The sequence below is a fragment of the Protobothrops mucrosquamatus genome, unplaced genomic scaffold (assembly GCF_001527695.2).
Source record: "Protobothrops mucrosquamatus isolate PMUCROS unplaced genomic scaffold, P.Mucros_1.0 scaffold1816, whole genome shotgun sequence".
Lineage (NCBI taxonomy): Eukaryota > Metazoa > Chordata > Lepidosauria > Squamata > Viperidae > Protobothrops > Protobothrops mucrosquamatus.
The window spans coordinates 1-18,100 of NW_015387951.1; the positions used below are offsets into that span (position 1 = coordinate 1).

The window sequence follows — 18,100 nt, forward strand, 5'->3', positions numbered from 1 at the left end:
ACTTGAGCAGGGGTTGGACTAGAAGACCTCCAAGGTCCCTTTCAACTCTTACTCTGTTATTATGGAAAAGGGAGAAGTAGGAACGACATGCCCCCATTCATTGCAGATCTTCTGAGAGGTGCTCCTAGCTCTACCTAGTTGGAGAATGTGAAGTCTATAAAGAAGTCCCAAATGTGCTTTTTTCCCATGAGGCAACTGGACTTCCTTGTTTTTCTTTGACGACGTTTCGCTTCTCATCCAAGAAGCTTCTTCAGCTCTGAATATAAACCCTCCCATTCCCCACCATCCAGTCAGAGCTGAAGAAACTTCTTGGATGAGAAGCGGAACATCTTCAGAGAAAAACAAGAAAGTCCAATTGCCTCGTGAAAAAAGCATCTGTAGAATAATTGTGACCTGGATGACTGAGAATCTCCATAGACCTCTATAAAAAAGGTGTTCCTTTAGCTCAGCGGTTCTCAACCTATGGGTCGCGACCCCATTTGGGGTCGATCGACCATTTCACGGGGGTCGCCAAGCAAGGCTGTCCGCCATTTTTTCCCCCTTTTCCGGCGGGTGCCTTACCTCCCTTGGGCTGGGTCAGCTGGTGGTCGGCCTGCTCCGTCTCTGCCGCTTGCCAGCTACGCCTCGGCCGGCGCAGGGGGCAGAACCACGCATGCGCGGCGCTCCCGGGCAGGGAAAGTCCTCGACTTACGACCGGTTGGGTAGTCCTTGACTTACAACTGGTTTAGTCCTCAACATACGACCGGTTTAGTCCTCGACTTACGACCGGTTGGGGGTCGCAGCATTAAAAAGGTTGAGAACCACTGCTTTAGCTAAAGTCCCTTTGAATGCCTAATCAATACTTCTGGAATGATGTGACTTTTTTGGCAGTTGCCTTTACCTTCATGCCCTGTGAAAATCCATCACGTCGTTGCTAGCCTCATGGATATGCCAAAAAACAGACTTGGCAGATCAAACATTAAGAGCCTGATTGTAATCCATAAAAGCATCCCATTAGTCTGCTGGCAGAATAAGGCTCTGGATGGTGGGTCCCCAATGTTCTCCAAAGTTTCTCCAGTGTTGTATGAGACTTGGTAAGCATGAAGGTTCAAAGCCTGCTTTCCTTTTACAAAAAAAAAAGAATCAGTCTCGGTGGGAACACTGTAAACATACAATAAAATGTTGGTATAGGCACAGAGATATCATGAGGTTTGTTTACTGTTTGGCATCCAATTTATATTGTGTAAAGGAGCACCTGTAATTATCTTAGAAACATACTGTGTCTTCTATGAAATTATGAAAGTTTCCTGTTACCTATTTGGTCATGGGGTACAGTCAGGAATATTTTCATTTCAAACTCACCTTAAGATGAATGTGAGCTTTGTCAGAACAACAGGTTGTGTCAAGAAATTTCTCCCAGGTGTTTGTTTATGTATCTCTTAATGTCTATATCATTGTGTTTCCACAACAAAAGAAGGTTGCTGTGTGACATAAGAAGTAGGTTTAAAACTGAGACAGAATTATTAAAAAAAATATCAGAGAAACCCTGCCTTAGTGTCAAAAATAGCCCTGAGTTCCTTTAAAAGTTGTCATTACATTTTTAATGTGTTTAGAAGGGAAAATATATAAAGTACCTGAAAAGAAATCTTGCTAGTAATGTTTAAATTAGAATAGAATAGAATAGAATAGAAAATAGAACAGAATAGAATAGAATAAGAGCAGAATTAGAATAGAATAGAACAGAACAGAACAAGAGTAGAATAGAATAGGAATAGGACAGAACAAGAGCAGAATAGAATAGAATAGAATAAGAGCAGAATTAGAATAGAACAGAACAAGAATAGAATGGAATGGAATAGGAATAGGAATAGGACAGAACAAGAGCAGAAATAGAATAGAAAATAGAATAGAAAATAGAATAGAAAATAGAATAGAACAGAATAGAATAAGAGCAGAATTAGAATAGAACAGAACAGGAGTAGAGTAGAATAGAATAGAATAGAATAGAATAGAATAGAATAGAACAGAACAGGAGTAGAATAGAATAGAATAGAATAGAATAGAATAGGAATGGATCTTAGAGATCTTCTATATTCCAACCCCCTGCTCAACCAGGTGACCCTATACATTTCAGATAAGTGGTTGTCCAGTCTCTTAAAAACCTAGTGATGAAGCACCCACAACCTCTGAAGGCAAGCTCTTCCACTGGTTAATTGTTCTGAGTGTTAGGAAGTTTTAAATACTTCTAAAGTTCTTAAATACTATATTAAATACAGTTTTTTAGGTTGTGCAGAGAATTAGATTTGAAAGGCAAAATGGGATTAGGAGCATGCGGTATATTGCTTGAAGCCCCAATAATAAATGCCTGAAAATAGCTGCTCCTTTTCCTGAGTTTCTGCAATGGACATGTGACTCCAAGAGAAAATATATTTGATCTGAGAATCCTCAACAGATCATAGAGAACTAATGATACTTTGCCCTTCAAATCCAGACCTTGGCATGCCCCTAGTAGCTTTTGTCCAGGTTCTGCCTTGTCTTTAAAGCATGAGATCACTCAAAAAAAGAAGAAAGAAAGAAAGAAAGAAAGAAAGAAAGAAAGAAAGAAAGAAAGAAAGAAAGAAAGAAAGAAAGATCATGTAAATCTTGAATTGAAAAAAGGGAAGAGGAAAAAAAAAGATGGTACTGACTAAAGGACAAGGCTTTGGATCCTGCTGGCTGAGGAATCCTGGGAGTTGAAGTCTACACAGTTTGCAAGTTGCCAAAGTTGAGAAACACTGCAGTCATATGAGCGCAAACGTTTTGGGTATCAAATGTTGCGGAGCAATTTTTTAAGAAGACAAGAGAGAAGGGACTATTAAAATTACGATGGTTACTGTGAAAAAGTACGGTTCTTACATACTTTCATAATGGCAAGCCTATGGAATAAAGCCTCATCTGGTAATTGAACAGAGAAACCTGCTCCCTGAATCATACTGGATTGTGCCCAAAGAATCCATTTTAGTGTGAAAGGTTTGATTTCCAGAGTCTCGCTAAAAAGCTGGGTCCATTGTGTCTTGCACACCCTTCGCCAGAAGCCATCAAAGATGTTTACACTTTGCTGTTTATTAACATGCTTTCTTGAAAAGCCACCCCAGAGTGCTAGATTGCTGTGACACGTAATACTTTTTAAATATTAAAATTACCATAAGTGCTAAACTGATTAGGAGCATATTCATGTAGTGTAATTAGCAGAAGTATTCTGAACATGTCTTTATCTGTAATTGGCAAAAAGGGGTGTTTTTTTTCTCCTACTTGCTCTGCCGCTTAGATGCTACGTATTATTTTACATAGGAAGTAAATAAAATCTAGATGTCATATTGTAGAATTTTTTGACGATGAAGATACAATATTTGCCATTAACAGTGGCAAATATGATGGGCACATTTCTAGAAATACGAAGAGATGCATCATTGTTAAAAAAAAATCCTTAAAGATAGGCTAGTAGCTAAAACAAGGTGACACTTTCAGAGTGATTGTTCCAATTGCTATGATTTTCTTGATTAATTGTAGTCATTTGTTTTGAAGTATCTGTTGTAGACATGTGTTATTTAAGAAACTGGGAAAATTTCTGCTGTTCTGGAGCTAATATGATTGTTCTGTGATATTAATATGAAGTTATTTTTATAATTGATAATTAGTTATTGCTGGTTTTGTTTTATGTTTATTGGTCTTTTTTTTTCATGCCAACCTTGTTGGGAACCCATCCAGGCAAATAGTAGGCTGTATTAATGGGATAAAGTAAAAATAAATACTCATTGATTTGAATGGCCTCCGGAAATCAGTGGTGATCCGATAGGTGTAGATGGTATATAAAGATACGGTCTGCGTGTAAAGCATGAGACATTATTTTGTTCCCTTCATTCAGTAAAATGTCGTTAGCACTCATTAACTAATAAGGCTTGCTTTTCTGCAAGTTGCAATTTATTTGGATTTTTTTATTCATTGACCTTGGCTTTAGCATTTTATGAATGTTAATATATACAAAGATTCTCAAGAGAGGTTTTAAAAATTTTCCACCAGGTAAAGGATATGTCAGTTTATCCACTTCAACAAATACAACACTCTATGTCAATGACGGAGAAAATCTGGGCTTGGTAGTGACGTATGAAGCGTATCCTAAACCAGAAGAAGAAACGTGGCTATACATGAATGTAACACTGCAGAATTCATCTGATCATTATGTGAGAGTCACAAACATAGACAAAAACAGGTAATGCAAGATGTGGAACCAAAGTAGCAACGTACGGAGATCGTTCTGTTAATTTTCTGTAGGAATACATTATACAGACTTGGCTTGGAAAAGATCTTCCTGCTTTTCTTGGAATCTAATGGTTGCCAACTTCCCCTTCCTTAATTGAATCTCTTTTTCCTAGGATATGTTGGCCACTCTTCCTCTTTACCTGAAAACTATGAGACATCAGATGTTTAAAAAGAGGCTTAGCCAGGATGTTATCTTGCTATTTTATTTTCTCCGTTTTTTTTAAAAAACTCCTGCAGCAGTTTGGAGGCAGAATGAGACAATTTGCCACAGCCAACTTGCTGTGGTACAACTCATCATGCCCAACTCACTGCGAGAACATCTTACTGCAGGACAATTCAACAAATACAAAAGTTAAATTAATTTCAACGGAACCATGACCCAATAATCTATATAAATAAAAATGTAAATGTTCGTTTGTTCAAAATCTTAAATCTCCGAAAGTTCTTCACCGATTGCTTTGAAATTTTGACACAACGTTGCATTCGAATACGCGTGTGTTTTTATATACCTATATTATATAGATGTCACACCTGTGACAGGTAAAAACATGCTTTTTTTGAAAAACAGCGCCATCTGCTGGACGTAAAAGCAACACACGCTTTTACCAGACTGAGCCACAGCAACGCGTGGCTGGGTACAGCTAGTAATAAAATAAAGAAAGTCAATCCGGAAATAGCAATAGCACTTAGCACTGCTTCACAGTGCTTTACAGCCTGTTTACAGAGTCAGCCTCTTGCCCCCAACGATCTGGGTCCTCATTTTACCCAATTTGGAAGGATGGAAGGCTGAGTCAACCTTGAGCCAGTGAGACTCGAACTGCTGAACTGCAGGCAGCCGGGAGTCAGCAGAAGTAGCCTGCGTTCTGTTTTTAAGGCCTCCGCCAGTAAATTAATCACTTCTGCTATATCTTCTTGTTTATCTTCAGGTAGATTTTGGAATCTTAGATAGTGTACTGCTTTCTCCATTTCCAAAGCTGCAACTGCTCCTTCTAAGCTTTGGTTTGCTAGTTCTAATTTTTCATTTCCTTGCATTAATAATGCCTCCATTAAAAAGTTTACTGAATAAAATGATTAATACATCATTGAATTATCCCGCCACGAGTTGTTCCGTGGGCAGGTTGGCTGTGACGAGTTGCCCAGACACTTTGGAGGAAATCAAAACAGTGGGCAATAGCTAAGTATCTAGCTCTAGGTCAGTGATGGCGAACCTATGGCACGCGTGCCAGAGGCGGCACTCAGAGCCCTCTCTGTGGGCACACCTGCCGACACCGCGGCCGCCAGCTCGCGTAGGTCCATTAGGCCACTGCTGGCGCCCGGAGCAGCAGCCCCACCCAGCACAAAGGAGGCGAAGCAGCTGGCTAGCAAGCTCGAGTAGAGGTGGTAGAGCATGCCCCCATGTGCTTGCTGGGCTCTGTGTGCGGGGGCCGATGGTGTCAGGCAGCAGCCGTCCCTGCCTCGCCTTGCCCTGCAGCAATGGCACCCCCACCCTACCCCCACCTCACCCCGCAGGATGAGCCTCCTGCCCACTACCCCACCCACCAGAGACCCCCAGGATCTCCCACAGGCATCCCCCCCACGAGCAACATCAAGGTGGCCATGCTGACCCCGGCCATGCCTACTCAGTCTGCCGTGACCACTGCAGCCACGCCCACCCCGTGGGCCATGCCCCCCGAGGGCACCACAATGCTGATGCATCCCTGGCACATTGCGATAAATACAGTAAGTGGGTTTTGGGCTGCGGTTTGGGCACTGGGTCTCTAAAAGGTTCGCCATCACTGCTCTAGGTTATTTTCACTTTGTCCTGTGTTTATAAAGAGTGTTGGATCTAAATGGTTTTTTGGGGGGGCCACAGATGGATCATTTTGGTAAAATTGGTGCTCAACCACTGTTGCCAGTCGCTTATGTGAGATAAAATTAACTGTGATATTGCCACTTTTGGCTGTGGGTTGGGTGCTTTTTCCAAATAGCAAATAATAGTGCTTAGTTTTGCTAAGTAAGAAGAAATAGCTTCAAAATTTGTTTCCATTTTCCTTCATTCAAGGATATTCAGTGTCCGGAGAAGCTTTTTTGCCAGTCAAGTAAAGCCTATTCTGCATGTGGGGGGGGGGAGCAGCAACCAGAGATTCAGTGACATACACAGATACGATCCTACGGTGTTGTGTGTTCAGAAAAATGTTGCACATCTCCTCAACCTTTGTTCCAGAGGAAACAATCCGAGGTCAATTCTGCAGCATTTATTTTGAAACGGTGGGGCAAGCTCATTTTCATTGGTGGCAACCTGTCTGGCTTTACCTCTAGGAGTTTGTAAAACAAATTGAGAAATACAGTGGTACAATTTGGTTGTATTCAGAGTACTCAGCGTGAATTGGTTCCGGGAGGTGCAACGAGTACCAAAAACAATGAGTACCAAACAAATTTTTCACATAAGGAATAATGTAGTGCAGGGGCCTTCAAACTTGGCAACTTTAAGACTTGTGGACTTCAACTCAAAAGTTTGCCCCAGTACTCATCGTTTGTTTGGTACTCGATGCACAAGCTAGATCTTGTCGTTGTTGGCTGCCTTGTGACTCACTACATCAGGGCTCTTCAAACGTGGCAACTTTAAGACTTGTGGACTTCAACTCCCAGAATTGAAGTTAGAACAATTAACAGTTAGACAGTTAGAACAATTAACCAGTGGAACAACCTGCCTCCAGAAGCGGTGAATGCTCCAACGCTGGAGGTTTTTAAGAAGAAACTGGACAGCCATTTGTCCAAAATGGTATAGGGTTACCTGCCTGAGCAGGGGGTTGGACTTGATGACCTCCAAGGTCCCTTCCAACTTTATTGTTATTATTATTAATTCCTCAGCCATTCCTGGCTGGCTGAGGAATTCTGGGAGTTGAAGTCTACAAGTCTTAAAGTTGACAAGTTTGAAGACCCCTGCACTACATTATTCCTTATGTGAAAAATTTGTCTGGTACTCATTGTTTTTGGTACTCATTGCACCTCCCGGAACCAATTCACGCTGAGTACTCTGAATACAACTTGAACTCATATAGTTTCTTAAATCTTAATTTTCTCTAAAATGTGTACGTGAACTATGCAAATTGTAAAAGCACATTGACTTTTTAAAATGTATAAATATATTAATTTAGGAGCTTTCAGACAGCTTCCCATGCAGCAAACTGAAATGATTCAAAGGGACTAAATAGAAAAAAAAAATCACAGTTCTCACTGCACCGGATTGTATAAACCCATGCATAAGCTGTCTGTTTAATTTTAGCAGTATATTATAAAATGCACCTAGACTGCCTGCCATGAAGTGAATAATGAAAGTTGCTGTTTTATTCCTCCTGTAGCTATTCCAGTGAGCTTCACCTTACACGGCTAAAGGAAATAGAAGGAGGTCTTTATACATTTTTTGTCTCCAACTCAGACGCCAATTCCTCTATAACATTTAATGTCTATGTAAACAGTAAGTAAACAGCAGTCTATGACATTTCTTTGCCACCAGGTTTTGCCTTTAACTAAAGCAAATTGCACATGGAGATTCTATTGATTTGATGGCTGAAATGAAGGGCGTTCTATAAAGTAAGATTTGCAAATTAGGAGATAGCCCAGGGGTGGCGAACCTATGGCACGCATGCCAGAGGCGGCACTCAGAGCCCTCTCTGTGGGCACTCTCGCCATGCCCCGGAGATGGCAACCATCCCTCTTCAACCAGCCGCCCGCTAACTCGCCGAGGTCCCACATGGCTGGATGCATCCCAGCACCCATGCGCTCGCTGGTCTCTGTGTGCAGGGCCGATGGTGTCAGGCTGCAGCCACCCCGGTCCCTGCCTCACCTTGCCCTGTGACAATAGCACCCCCGCCCTGCCTCGCCTCACCCCGCAGGACGAGCCTCCTGCCCACTGCCCCACCTGCCAGAGACCCCCTGGATCTCCCCCAACTCTGCCCGGCCCCCACAGGCGTCCCTCCCCACGAGCAACATTGAGGTGATCACGCCCACCTTGGCCACACCTACCCAATCTGCCATGACTACCACACCCACACACACCCAGTGGGCCACGCCCACCCGGCACCCGGCGATAAATAAGTGGGTTTTGGGTTACAGTTTGGGCACTCGGTCTCTAAAAGGTTCGCCATCACTGAGATAGCCCCTTGTGTCTGAATAGTGATAGCAATAGCACTTAGACTTTATATACCGCTTCGCAGTACTTTACAGCCCTCTCTAAGCAGTTTACAGAGTCAGCACATTGCCCCCAACGATCTGGGTCCTCAGTTTACTGACCTCGGAAGGATGAAAGTCTGAGTCAGCCTTCAAGCCGGTGAGAATTGAACTGCTGGCAGTCGGCAGAATTAGCTTGCATTTTATCCATTGCTCCTTTGAATGCAGATGCCTTCAATATCATTCAAATGGATATGACTCTCAGTTCCTTTCTTACAGCCCCTGAAATATCCCAATATTATGCCACTGAAACATTACAGCAAATCGGTGATTCTTGGTGGTACAACTTTGTGTCCCTGTTCCTAATGAAGCACTAAAATAGCTGCCCACTTTTAGTGCTGTGTATTGAATTTCATCAAACAATTGGTTTTCAGATCATGTTTTACTTTCTTAGCATGAACCATATCTTAATGTTATATGCTAGTACAGTGATGGCGAACCTTTTAGAGACCGAGTGCCCAAACTGCAACCCAAAACCCACTTATGCATCGTCGGGTGCCGGGTGGGTGTGGCCCATTGGCTGGGTGTGGCTGCCGTGGTAACGGCAGACTGGGTGGGACTAAAAAGTTCAATCAATCACTTCCAACTTTGCAAGATCTTTTTTTTCCCTGCGAGAAGTTGAAATTGACTGATTGATTGAACTTTTTTTTTTTTTTGCACACGACGGTGGAGGCCTAAAGCAAAAAGGTTTTATAAAACCCAGATGAAGGCCTAGGACTGGGGCGATGGAGCGCGTGCCCACAGAGAGGGCTCTGAGTGCCGCCTCTGGCACCCGTGCCATAGGTTCGCCACCACTGTGCTAGTAGATAACATTACATGTTAATTGTATTATTTCAAAATGAAGTTTGCCAAAATCTCTCTCCTCTTTTGCCATCGTTAGTCCTGCTTTAAGCTGTGGCAATCTCTTGTTTCAACACGGTGACTTGCAGTTTAAATTATTATTTCAAAAGTACCCCCCCCCCCCAAAAAAAATCAGGAGTAAGTAACAAAGCACATGTTTGCAAATACCAAAGTCAGTTTTAAATCTGCATTTGCCAGGCTGAATTAAAAGTTTGAACTAAATTTGAACTAAATGTTCAAATTTGACGTACAAAAACATTTTTCTATGCAAGATGTGTTATACTGTATGTAAAGTATACTGCATGTCCCCACTTTGTAAGACAAGATTGTAAGAGGTTAAGCCATTAAGTTACTATTGAGTAGCTATATTACTTGTTTAGAATTCCAGTAAGAAAAAAAATCCTACATTTACAGAACTACTATTCAGAATTAACCAGAATACAGTCTGATGGTTTTAACATAACAGTATCTTGGTTTTGTTTTCTGTGCTTTATCCTCTGCATAATTTTAAAATGTATTTTAATTTTAATATTTCTTCAACCTCTCTCCCCTACTGTTATTTTTCAGCTGACTGTGTTAGGTTGGCCTTAAGCTGTAAACTTTAACTAACATGTCAATCATATTATTTAGTTTCTGAAAAGATACTGCATACTCAGTGCCAGTGTGTCTGACATAAAATATGTGATAAGTTGGAATTACTGTGTAATTATGGTGTTTTCAGAATACTTTCTTTGATTGTCAATTACAAGGGGTTTTTTTTTCAATTAAGGAAAAATTGCTTGGTATATTTAAATATGGAAGAATTGCATACCCGTATATTTCTTTAAAATTTAAAATATGTCCAGCTTCAAATATTTTATCATTCATTACTGCCTTTATATTTCCAGTTTCTTGCAAGAGTTAGGTTTATCTGTTTATTTCATATGGTACACATTTGTACACTTTACAGCAGGGGTCCCCAACCCCCGGTCCGTGGACCAGTACCGGGCCGCGGCATGCCAGCAAACGGGCCGCACAAAGAAGGAAAACCCCATCCACAGGATGCAGGCAGCACACAAAACTACACCCCCTTCGGTCCACGGAAAAACCTTTCTCCACATAACCGGTCCCTGATGCCCAAAAGGTTGAGGACCTCTGCTTTACAGAGTAGTCCTGACAGCCTAATTGCTAGTTCATTCGGTTTTGCACCTCCTGTTTTCATAGCTAGCCTTTCTCCCAGAGTGGTACCCATTTATCTACTCGTAATAATGCTTTTGAACTGCTGGGCGTGCAGGGTAAGAACTAGAGACGAGTGACGGGAGCTCATCCCATCCTGCGGTGTTATGTACTCGAACCACCAGAGTTTGAGTGGTTTAGGCCATTTCTACTCAGCAGCATCCTTAAGCTGCTGCGCCACTGCATTTCCTTCCAAAACTAGGTTAATGATGATGATGATGATGATGATGATGATGATGATGATGAAGTTGGAAGGGACCTTGGAGGTCATCAAGTCCAACCCCCTGCTCAGGGAGGAAACCCTATACCATTTCGGACAAATGGCTGTCCAGTCTCTTCTTTAAAACTTCAAGTGTTGGAGCATTCACCGCTTCTGGAGGCAGGTTGTTCCATTGGTTAATTGTTCTAACTGTCAGGAAGTTTCTCCTTAGTTCTAGGTTGCTTCTCTCCTTGATCAGTTTCCACCCGTTGCTTCTTGTCCTGCCTTCAGGCGCTTTGGAGAATAGCTTGACTCCCTCTTCTTGGTGGCAGCCCCTGAGATATTGGAACACTGCTATCATGTCCCCCCTCGTCCTTCTCTTCATTAGACTAGAGATACCCAATTCCAGCAACCGTTCCTTATATGTTTTAGCCTCCAGTCCACTAATCATCTTTGTTGCTCTTATTTTGTTTTAAGACACAGCATCCCTGAGAGGCAGGCTTAACTAGGAGAGACTCACTGACACTTACAATGAGTGTCTTGTAGGAGCAATGGAAATGCTTCTAACCTGCTATTTCCTAGAATTCATTGTTTCTCTGTTGACATCTTCATCTGTATTGTAGCCAAAGGAATGTGATACAACCTGATCCAGACAGTATAAGCAGAAGCCCCAAACCCTCATCCTGGGAGCTACTTTGCAAGGATGGGCTTGATACACTCCATTGTCTTTAATTGCCCCTATTATGTAGGGGGAAAAAAGACATGCTAATAGCTATATATTGCTCACTGCTTCAACTACAGCAGATTAATTATTGAATGTTTCATTAAGCTGTTTTGCATACTCCCATCCTCTTATCAATAATTTGCCATTAAATGCTTTCAGTTTCTAATTTCATTAGTTTTATTAAACGCTGCTGAGACAGATTCCAAGCATGGTTAAATGCAGGCTTTAAAAAAATTGCTTTAGCATTTCTCTTGTCTTAGGAGTTGTACGTTTAGTGTCATTGAGTTGATTTGCATTTAGTTTACTATCGAATTCTCTCTTTGTTTCCTTGCTAATTAGTAGAACAAATAAATATGGAGGCAGTATGTATTTTATCATCATTACCTACCGGAGGGAATTTGTTCCCAGTGTAAGCTATGAATAGAGAGCCAACTACTGTATATATTACACCAGTTTGACCATGAATAGAATCACTTCACCCCAACAAGAACCATCAAAATAACTCCAGTCTGGGTTAGAGAAAAAGAACTTCTAACCTTCTAGCCTTTGATTATGGAATTCCCCTCTTCACTTATCTATTTTCAAAGATAAAGATGCCCATTAATGTTTGATGAAAAGGCTAATGGATCCAACACGATTTCAGTTTGCAATATTGATCCAGAGCAGTGGTTCTCAACCTGTGGGTCGGGACCCCATTTGGGGTCAATCGACCATTTCACGGGGGTCGCCAAGCAAGGCTGTCCGCCATTTTTTTCCCCTTTTCCGGCGGGTGCCTTACCTCCCTTGGGCTGGGCCAGCTGGTGGTCGGCCTGCTCCGTCTCTGCCGCTTGCCAGCCACGCCTCGGCCGGCGCAGGGGGCGGAACCACGCATGTGCGGCGCTCCTGGGCAGGGAAAGTCCTTGACTTACGACCGGTTGGGTAGTCTTCTACTTATGACTGGTTTAGTCCTCGACTTACGACTGGTTTAGTCCTCGACGTACTACCGGTTGGGGTCGCGGCATTAAAAAGGTTGAGAACCACTGATCCAGAGGAATGAAATGATATTGAACATGGCGTTAAACAAAATTCCCATCCACCTTATTGTGAAATGTTCAAGCAGCTGGGCTATTGCATACAGAGGCAATCTCTTTCCAGCATATGATGGCTTGGCCCACAGTTACAGAAACATCCAACAAGCTCTCTTTGGTCTGTTCCTGATGCCCACTACTTTATGTTGCAATGTAGGAATGGTTGATCATGATCAAGTAGCTGTCAGTTAAAAAACGGGCTTTTAAAACCTCTTCTGTGTCTGAGGCAGAGTTTTCAGAGTTAGTGCAAAGCATATATGCTGGCCGTGCCATTTTCTAGACTTATTTCTCAATGTTTGGAACTGCGGTGAAATAATAATGATGTGTAGGAATGAGATTGCGGAATCTAGACCGGCTCAGGATTTAATAGCAAATCGTATATTTACTACTGAAAAAGGTTTGATCCAATAGTTAAGAGGTAGACAGAGCTAAGGAGAGATTCAGCTTACTCTGAATTTAGGCAGAAATGTCTGCAATATTTGCATTGTTATAGTCCAGAATTATTATACTGTAAATTTTGATGGGATGTCTCTGTCAGAATTCTGCATGTTGTCAGTTCCATGTCAGTTTGGTTTAGGTAATAACAAAGAGTGTGTATCTATGAAACAGGCCTGGAGGCCAGAATAGGACTTGCCTGAAATACTTAAAATGCAAGAAAAGATTGAACAGAATATCCCAAAGGTGCTTTTTCAAAAGGCAACTGGACTTTCTTGGTTTTTTTCTTTCCTTAAAAACATTTAGCTTCTTGGATGAAAGTGAAATATTTTCCAGGAAAAAAAATCAAGGAAGTCCAGTTGCCTTTTGGAAAAGCACTTTTGGGACAACCTTGATCTGGATAGTTGAGGCTCTCCACAGACATTGATCATCCCATCATGACAGCAATAGAATCAGTTATTTTTGCAATGATTGTGGTCATGCTCACATCAAATAATTTTGAAGAATTTTGGCTTATCAACAAGCGTGCAGCCCATCACTCCAACTTTTTAACATCTTACACATTATAGAATTCTGTTTTATAATGTCATGATTAGCATGGTCTATATAATCTTACTCTCAAAATAGCATCAACATTTCAACTGCAAGAGTCAGAAAGAGTACAGAGAAGAGCAACAAAGATGATTAGGGGACTGGAGGCTAAAGCATATAAGGAACGGTTGCTAGAATTGGGTATGTCTAGTTTAACAAAGAGAAGGACGAGGGGGGACATGATAGCAGTGTTCCAGTATCTCAGGGGCTGCCCCAAAGAAGAGGGAGTCAAGCTATTTTCCAAAGCACCTTAAGGCAGGACGAGAAGCAACGGATGGAAACTAACCAAGGAGAGAAGCAACCTAGAACTAAGGAGAAATTTCCTGACAGTTAGAACAATTAACCAGTGGAACAACCTGCCTGCAGAAGCGGTGAATGCTCCAACACTGGAGGTTTTAAGAAGAAACTGGACAGCCATTTGTCCGAAATGGTATAGGGTTTCCTGCCTGAGCAGGGGGTTGGACTAGATGACCTCCAAGGTCCCTTCCAACTTTATCATTATTATTATACTTGTTTTGGACTGTGATTGTTTGAGAGTGAACTAAAAAGATGTCAAACTTGCCCAGGGCAGTTTTACCTGACACTCCCTTGTCCAGGATTTGTGTGACCTTTTCACTCAGTGGAGTCATGTTGCAAATCAGTCCTGGCAATTTTGCAAAAGGTGGGTTGTTTAGTTTGATGCTTTGGCAGAAATAATAGATACAGAAAGAAAGGAATATTTTTTTTTCAGTTCCTGCTAGAGACTAACCAGTTATGTCTGGTAAAGGAACAGAGAAGAGACATGGGACCTAGTTGCTTTGCTTCAGGAAACTCAAATATTAATTATTTGAGTACAATACTTGGATGTTTTCTGCTTAGAAATTTTGGTCTGTTTCCTTATCCTCAACGAGAGAAAACCTTCCACTTAACAATAGGGGGTTCCTAAAGTGTTTGCCATCCCACCAGCCTTCAGTCTAATGTTAAAGTACATCCCTTAAAAATCTACACGCCAAAATGAACACAAATGAACACTGGGAAAAGAAAGCAATAAAACTTTATGTTTTAATAAAGACATGTACAACTTACCGGTGGTCCCCAACTTATAACCACAATGGAGCCCAACGTTTCTGCTGCTAAGTGAGAAATTTGTTAAGTGTGTTTTTGCCCCATTTTATGACTTTTCTTTCCACATAGGTTAAGTGAATCACTGCAGTTGTTAAGTTAGCAACACGGTGGTTAAGTGAATCTGGCTTCCCCCATTGACTTTGCATGTCAGAAGGTCGCAAAATGTGTTCACATGACCCTGGGGCACTGCAGCCGTCTTAAACGTGATTCAGCTGTCAAGCATCCAAATGTAAATCATGTGACCACGGGGATACTGCAACATCATAAGTGTGAAAAATGACCATAAGTCGCTTTTTCAATGCTGTTGTAACTTGGAATGATCACTAAATGAACTGTTGTAAGTCGGATTACATATAAAAGGTTCTTCGTAATTCCCCTGGACAGTCCTTAAGGCAGATCCCCTCACAGTTTGGGGAAGCCTTCCACTAGAGCAGTGGTTCTCAACCTTTTTAATGCCGCGACCCCCAACCGGTCGTAAGTCGAGGACTAAACCGGTCGTAAGTCGAGAACTACCCAATCGGTTGTAAGTCGAGGACTTTCCCTGCCCGGGAGCGCCGCGCATGCGTGGTTCCGCCCCCTGCGCCGGCCGAGGCGTAGCTGGCAAGTGGCAGAGATGGAGCAGGCCGACCACCAGCTGGCCCAGCCCAAGGGAGGTAAGGCACCTGCTGGAAAAGGGGGGAAAAATGGCGGACAAAAAAAATGGCAGACAGCCTTGCTTGGCGACCCCCATGAAATGGTCGATCGACCCCAAATGGGGTCGCGACCCATAGGTTGAGAACTGCTGCACTAGAGACTGTGGCCATATTACATCTTGATTCCTGAGAGGCCAGCATTTTTGGCTTGTTGCCCTGAGATAGCCCCAATAAGCTGAAGCCTTTTCAGGCAAATAACGGAACATTCATCTGTACTTCTGTACAGGAATTACAGTTAAAAGCTCGTGGGTTTTTTTTGCATCTGAGGAGATTTGGCAATGAATATCAAGACATAGCCCTGGATACTTACAAATTATATTGGCCCTGATTCCTGTTACAGCTGTCCAATTGCTCCATTAAATAAATCCTTACAGGATGTTATGGAAAAGTTTGTCAAAAGCCTTCCTTGCTGTACCTGTTTCTTTTGAACATTATTTCAAAGACAGGTAATCTAAACGTCTGCAAATCCTATTTATTGCCCCTGTCTTCCCACGGGCTCAGATAATAATCTTTTAAATGCAACAGTGTTGGGATTTCTTAAATGTAATGCAAGAAAGTATAACGTCTTGGGGCGGAAATATGACAAACTTTAATAAATCCGGTTATACGTCTTAGCTATGTACCCGCATACTAAGTCATCAGTCTTGCTATCGTTTAATGGAAAACATCTTTTAAATAAACCAGCACAATGAATGATGATCCTGGAATCTTTTAAATAACCTTAACTCCACTTAAGCTAAAGCGTAAGCAGAGGTAGCCGGCTTAGGTATCAACCTGATCCCAGATCCCTTTAGTGAGAGAACAAACAAGCCAGCACAATGCCATAGTTGGGGGAGACCGAAATGTCACCTGAAACTTAAGAAAGAAGTCAACAAGTTGGTAGCTGAGCATGTCAGAATATTTGTCCCTGTCCCAGCAACAACTGCATTAAATTAAGTTCATATATAGAAAGTAAACTTATTATTCTAAGGCCTGAAAAATTGTGTGAGGTCACTAAATCTTTCAGGTTTTTAGGAGTCTTGAAACTTTAGCATTTAATAATAATAGTAGTAGTAGTAGTAGTAGTAGTAGTAGTAGTAGTAGTAGTAGTAGTAGTAGTAAAGTTGGAAGGGACCTTGGAGGTCATCGAGTCCAACCCCCTGCTCAGGCAGGAAACCCTATACCATTTCGGACAAATGACTGTCCAGTCTCTTCTTAAAATCTTCCAGTGTTGGAGCATTCACCACTTCTGGAGGCAGGTTGTTCCACTGGTTAATTGTTCTAACTGTCAGGAAGTTTCTCCTTACTTCTAGGTTGCTTCTCTCCTTGATTAGTTTCCATCCGTTGCTTCTTGTCCTGCCTTCAGGCGCTTTGGAGAATAGCTTGACTCCCTCTTCTTTGTGGCAACCCCTGAGATATTGGAAGACTGCTATCATGTCCCCCCTCGTCCTTCTCTTCGTTAAACTAGACATACCCAATTCCAGCAGCCGTTCCTTATATGCTTTAGCCTCCAGTCCCCTAATCATCTTTATTGCTCTTCTTTGTACTCTTTCTAGAGTCTCAATTTTCACGTAAGATTTACTGCAGTAATTGCAAATCTTGGGTTTAGTAAAAAAAAATCCATGAAGTTGGAGAGGGTTTTGGAAAAGGGGTCTTGAAAATATTGCTAACCTACCTTAGGAAAATTGTTGCTTTTCAGCCACACACTCTAAAATGGGGGATATAAAATTAGCCTGTTTTAGCCCTGGACTATATGTTTCATAAACACCTTGTGTTCTGAAGCCCAGCGGCTTCTGCATTGGAAAGTAGTATTATTAACAAGGGATGTTTTGCAAGAAAAAGGCAATGGGGAACACTTAATTCTGCTGTCCATCCTGTAATTCCCTTTTGCAAGCCACATTTCTCTGAGTGCTAAGCACCCAGAAAAGTTGTATCTGGTCCTCAGCTGAGGTAACAGCTTCTGATGCTGAGCAGGGAAGTGAGATTCAGCAGTTCTACAAAAGCCTGCTATTTCTCTTTGCTGCAGCACAATAGAGAGCAGCGTGCAAAATTTCAATATGCAAGGTGACTTTGCATAGAATTAAGTTACTGTGTCTTTCAAGTGCTATTAAGAAAGCTTTTGAGGGGAAAGGTATCAAACACATTGAGTCCCTAGGAAAAATGTGAAGTTGATAAACAGAAGATTAGGTCACAGCTTGCATGATTATAAATGCTTAGGCTAACACCAATTCCTTAATTCTTTAATTATAATTTTATTATATTTTTTTAAGTACATGTAATAACAAGAACAAAGGTTATAGATTTAAATTTTAAAAGAAAAGCTACATGGTTAGCTAAACCATACAAATAGAAGAAGAAGAAATAGGAATGCAAGAAAAAAATCTTATCATACCTTATAATTGCAATACGATTGAACATATCAGGGGTCTTCAAACTTGGCCCTTTTATGACTTGTGGACTTCAACTCCCAGAATTCCAGACTTCAACTCCCAGGCACTGCCTGGCTGGGGAATTCTAGGAGTTGAAGTCCACAAGTCATAAAAGGGCCAAGTTTGAAGACCCCTGGAATATATATATATATATGAATATATATTACATACTGAATAATTGTTATTTTGTTGTTTTCTATCATATCAAAATAATATATTTAGACAAATCACAATTCAACGTTTAAACAATTTATGTGTAATCTGTATAGAATCATATTATTTGATCTTTCTGTTGATAACAAAGTCAGATCAAAAGCCAGGATCTCGTGAGTTTAACT

At 41.5% G+C, this 18,100-nt stretch overlaps 1 protein-coding gene across 1 annotated transcript in view; it reads left to right on the forward strand.

Annotated features, from left to right (window-relative positions):
* Positions 1–4,038: 4,038 nt before the first annotated feature.
* KIT (KIT proto-oncogene, receptor tyrosine kinase) overlaps positions 4,039–18,100 on the forward strand; it is a gene marked incomplete at its 5' end in the record, with an annotated part of 55,097 nt that continues 41,035 nt past the window's right edge. The window contains 2 exons of the mRNA XM_015823255.1: positions 4,039–4,228; positions 7,620–7,735. Coding sequence (XP_015678741.1) covers positions 4,039–4,228; positions 7,620–7,735 — 306 coding nt within the window. The remainder of the gene's footprint in view (positions 4,229–7,619; positions 7,736–18,100) is intronic.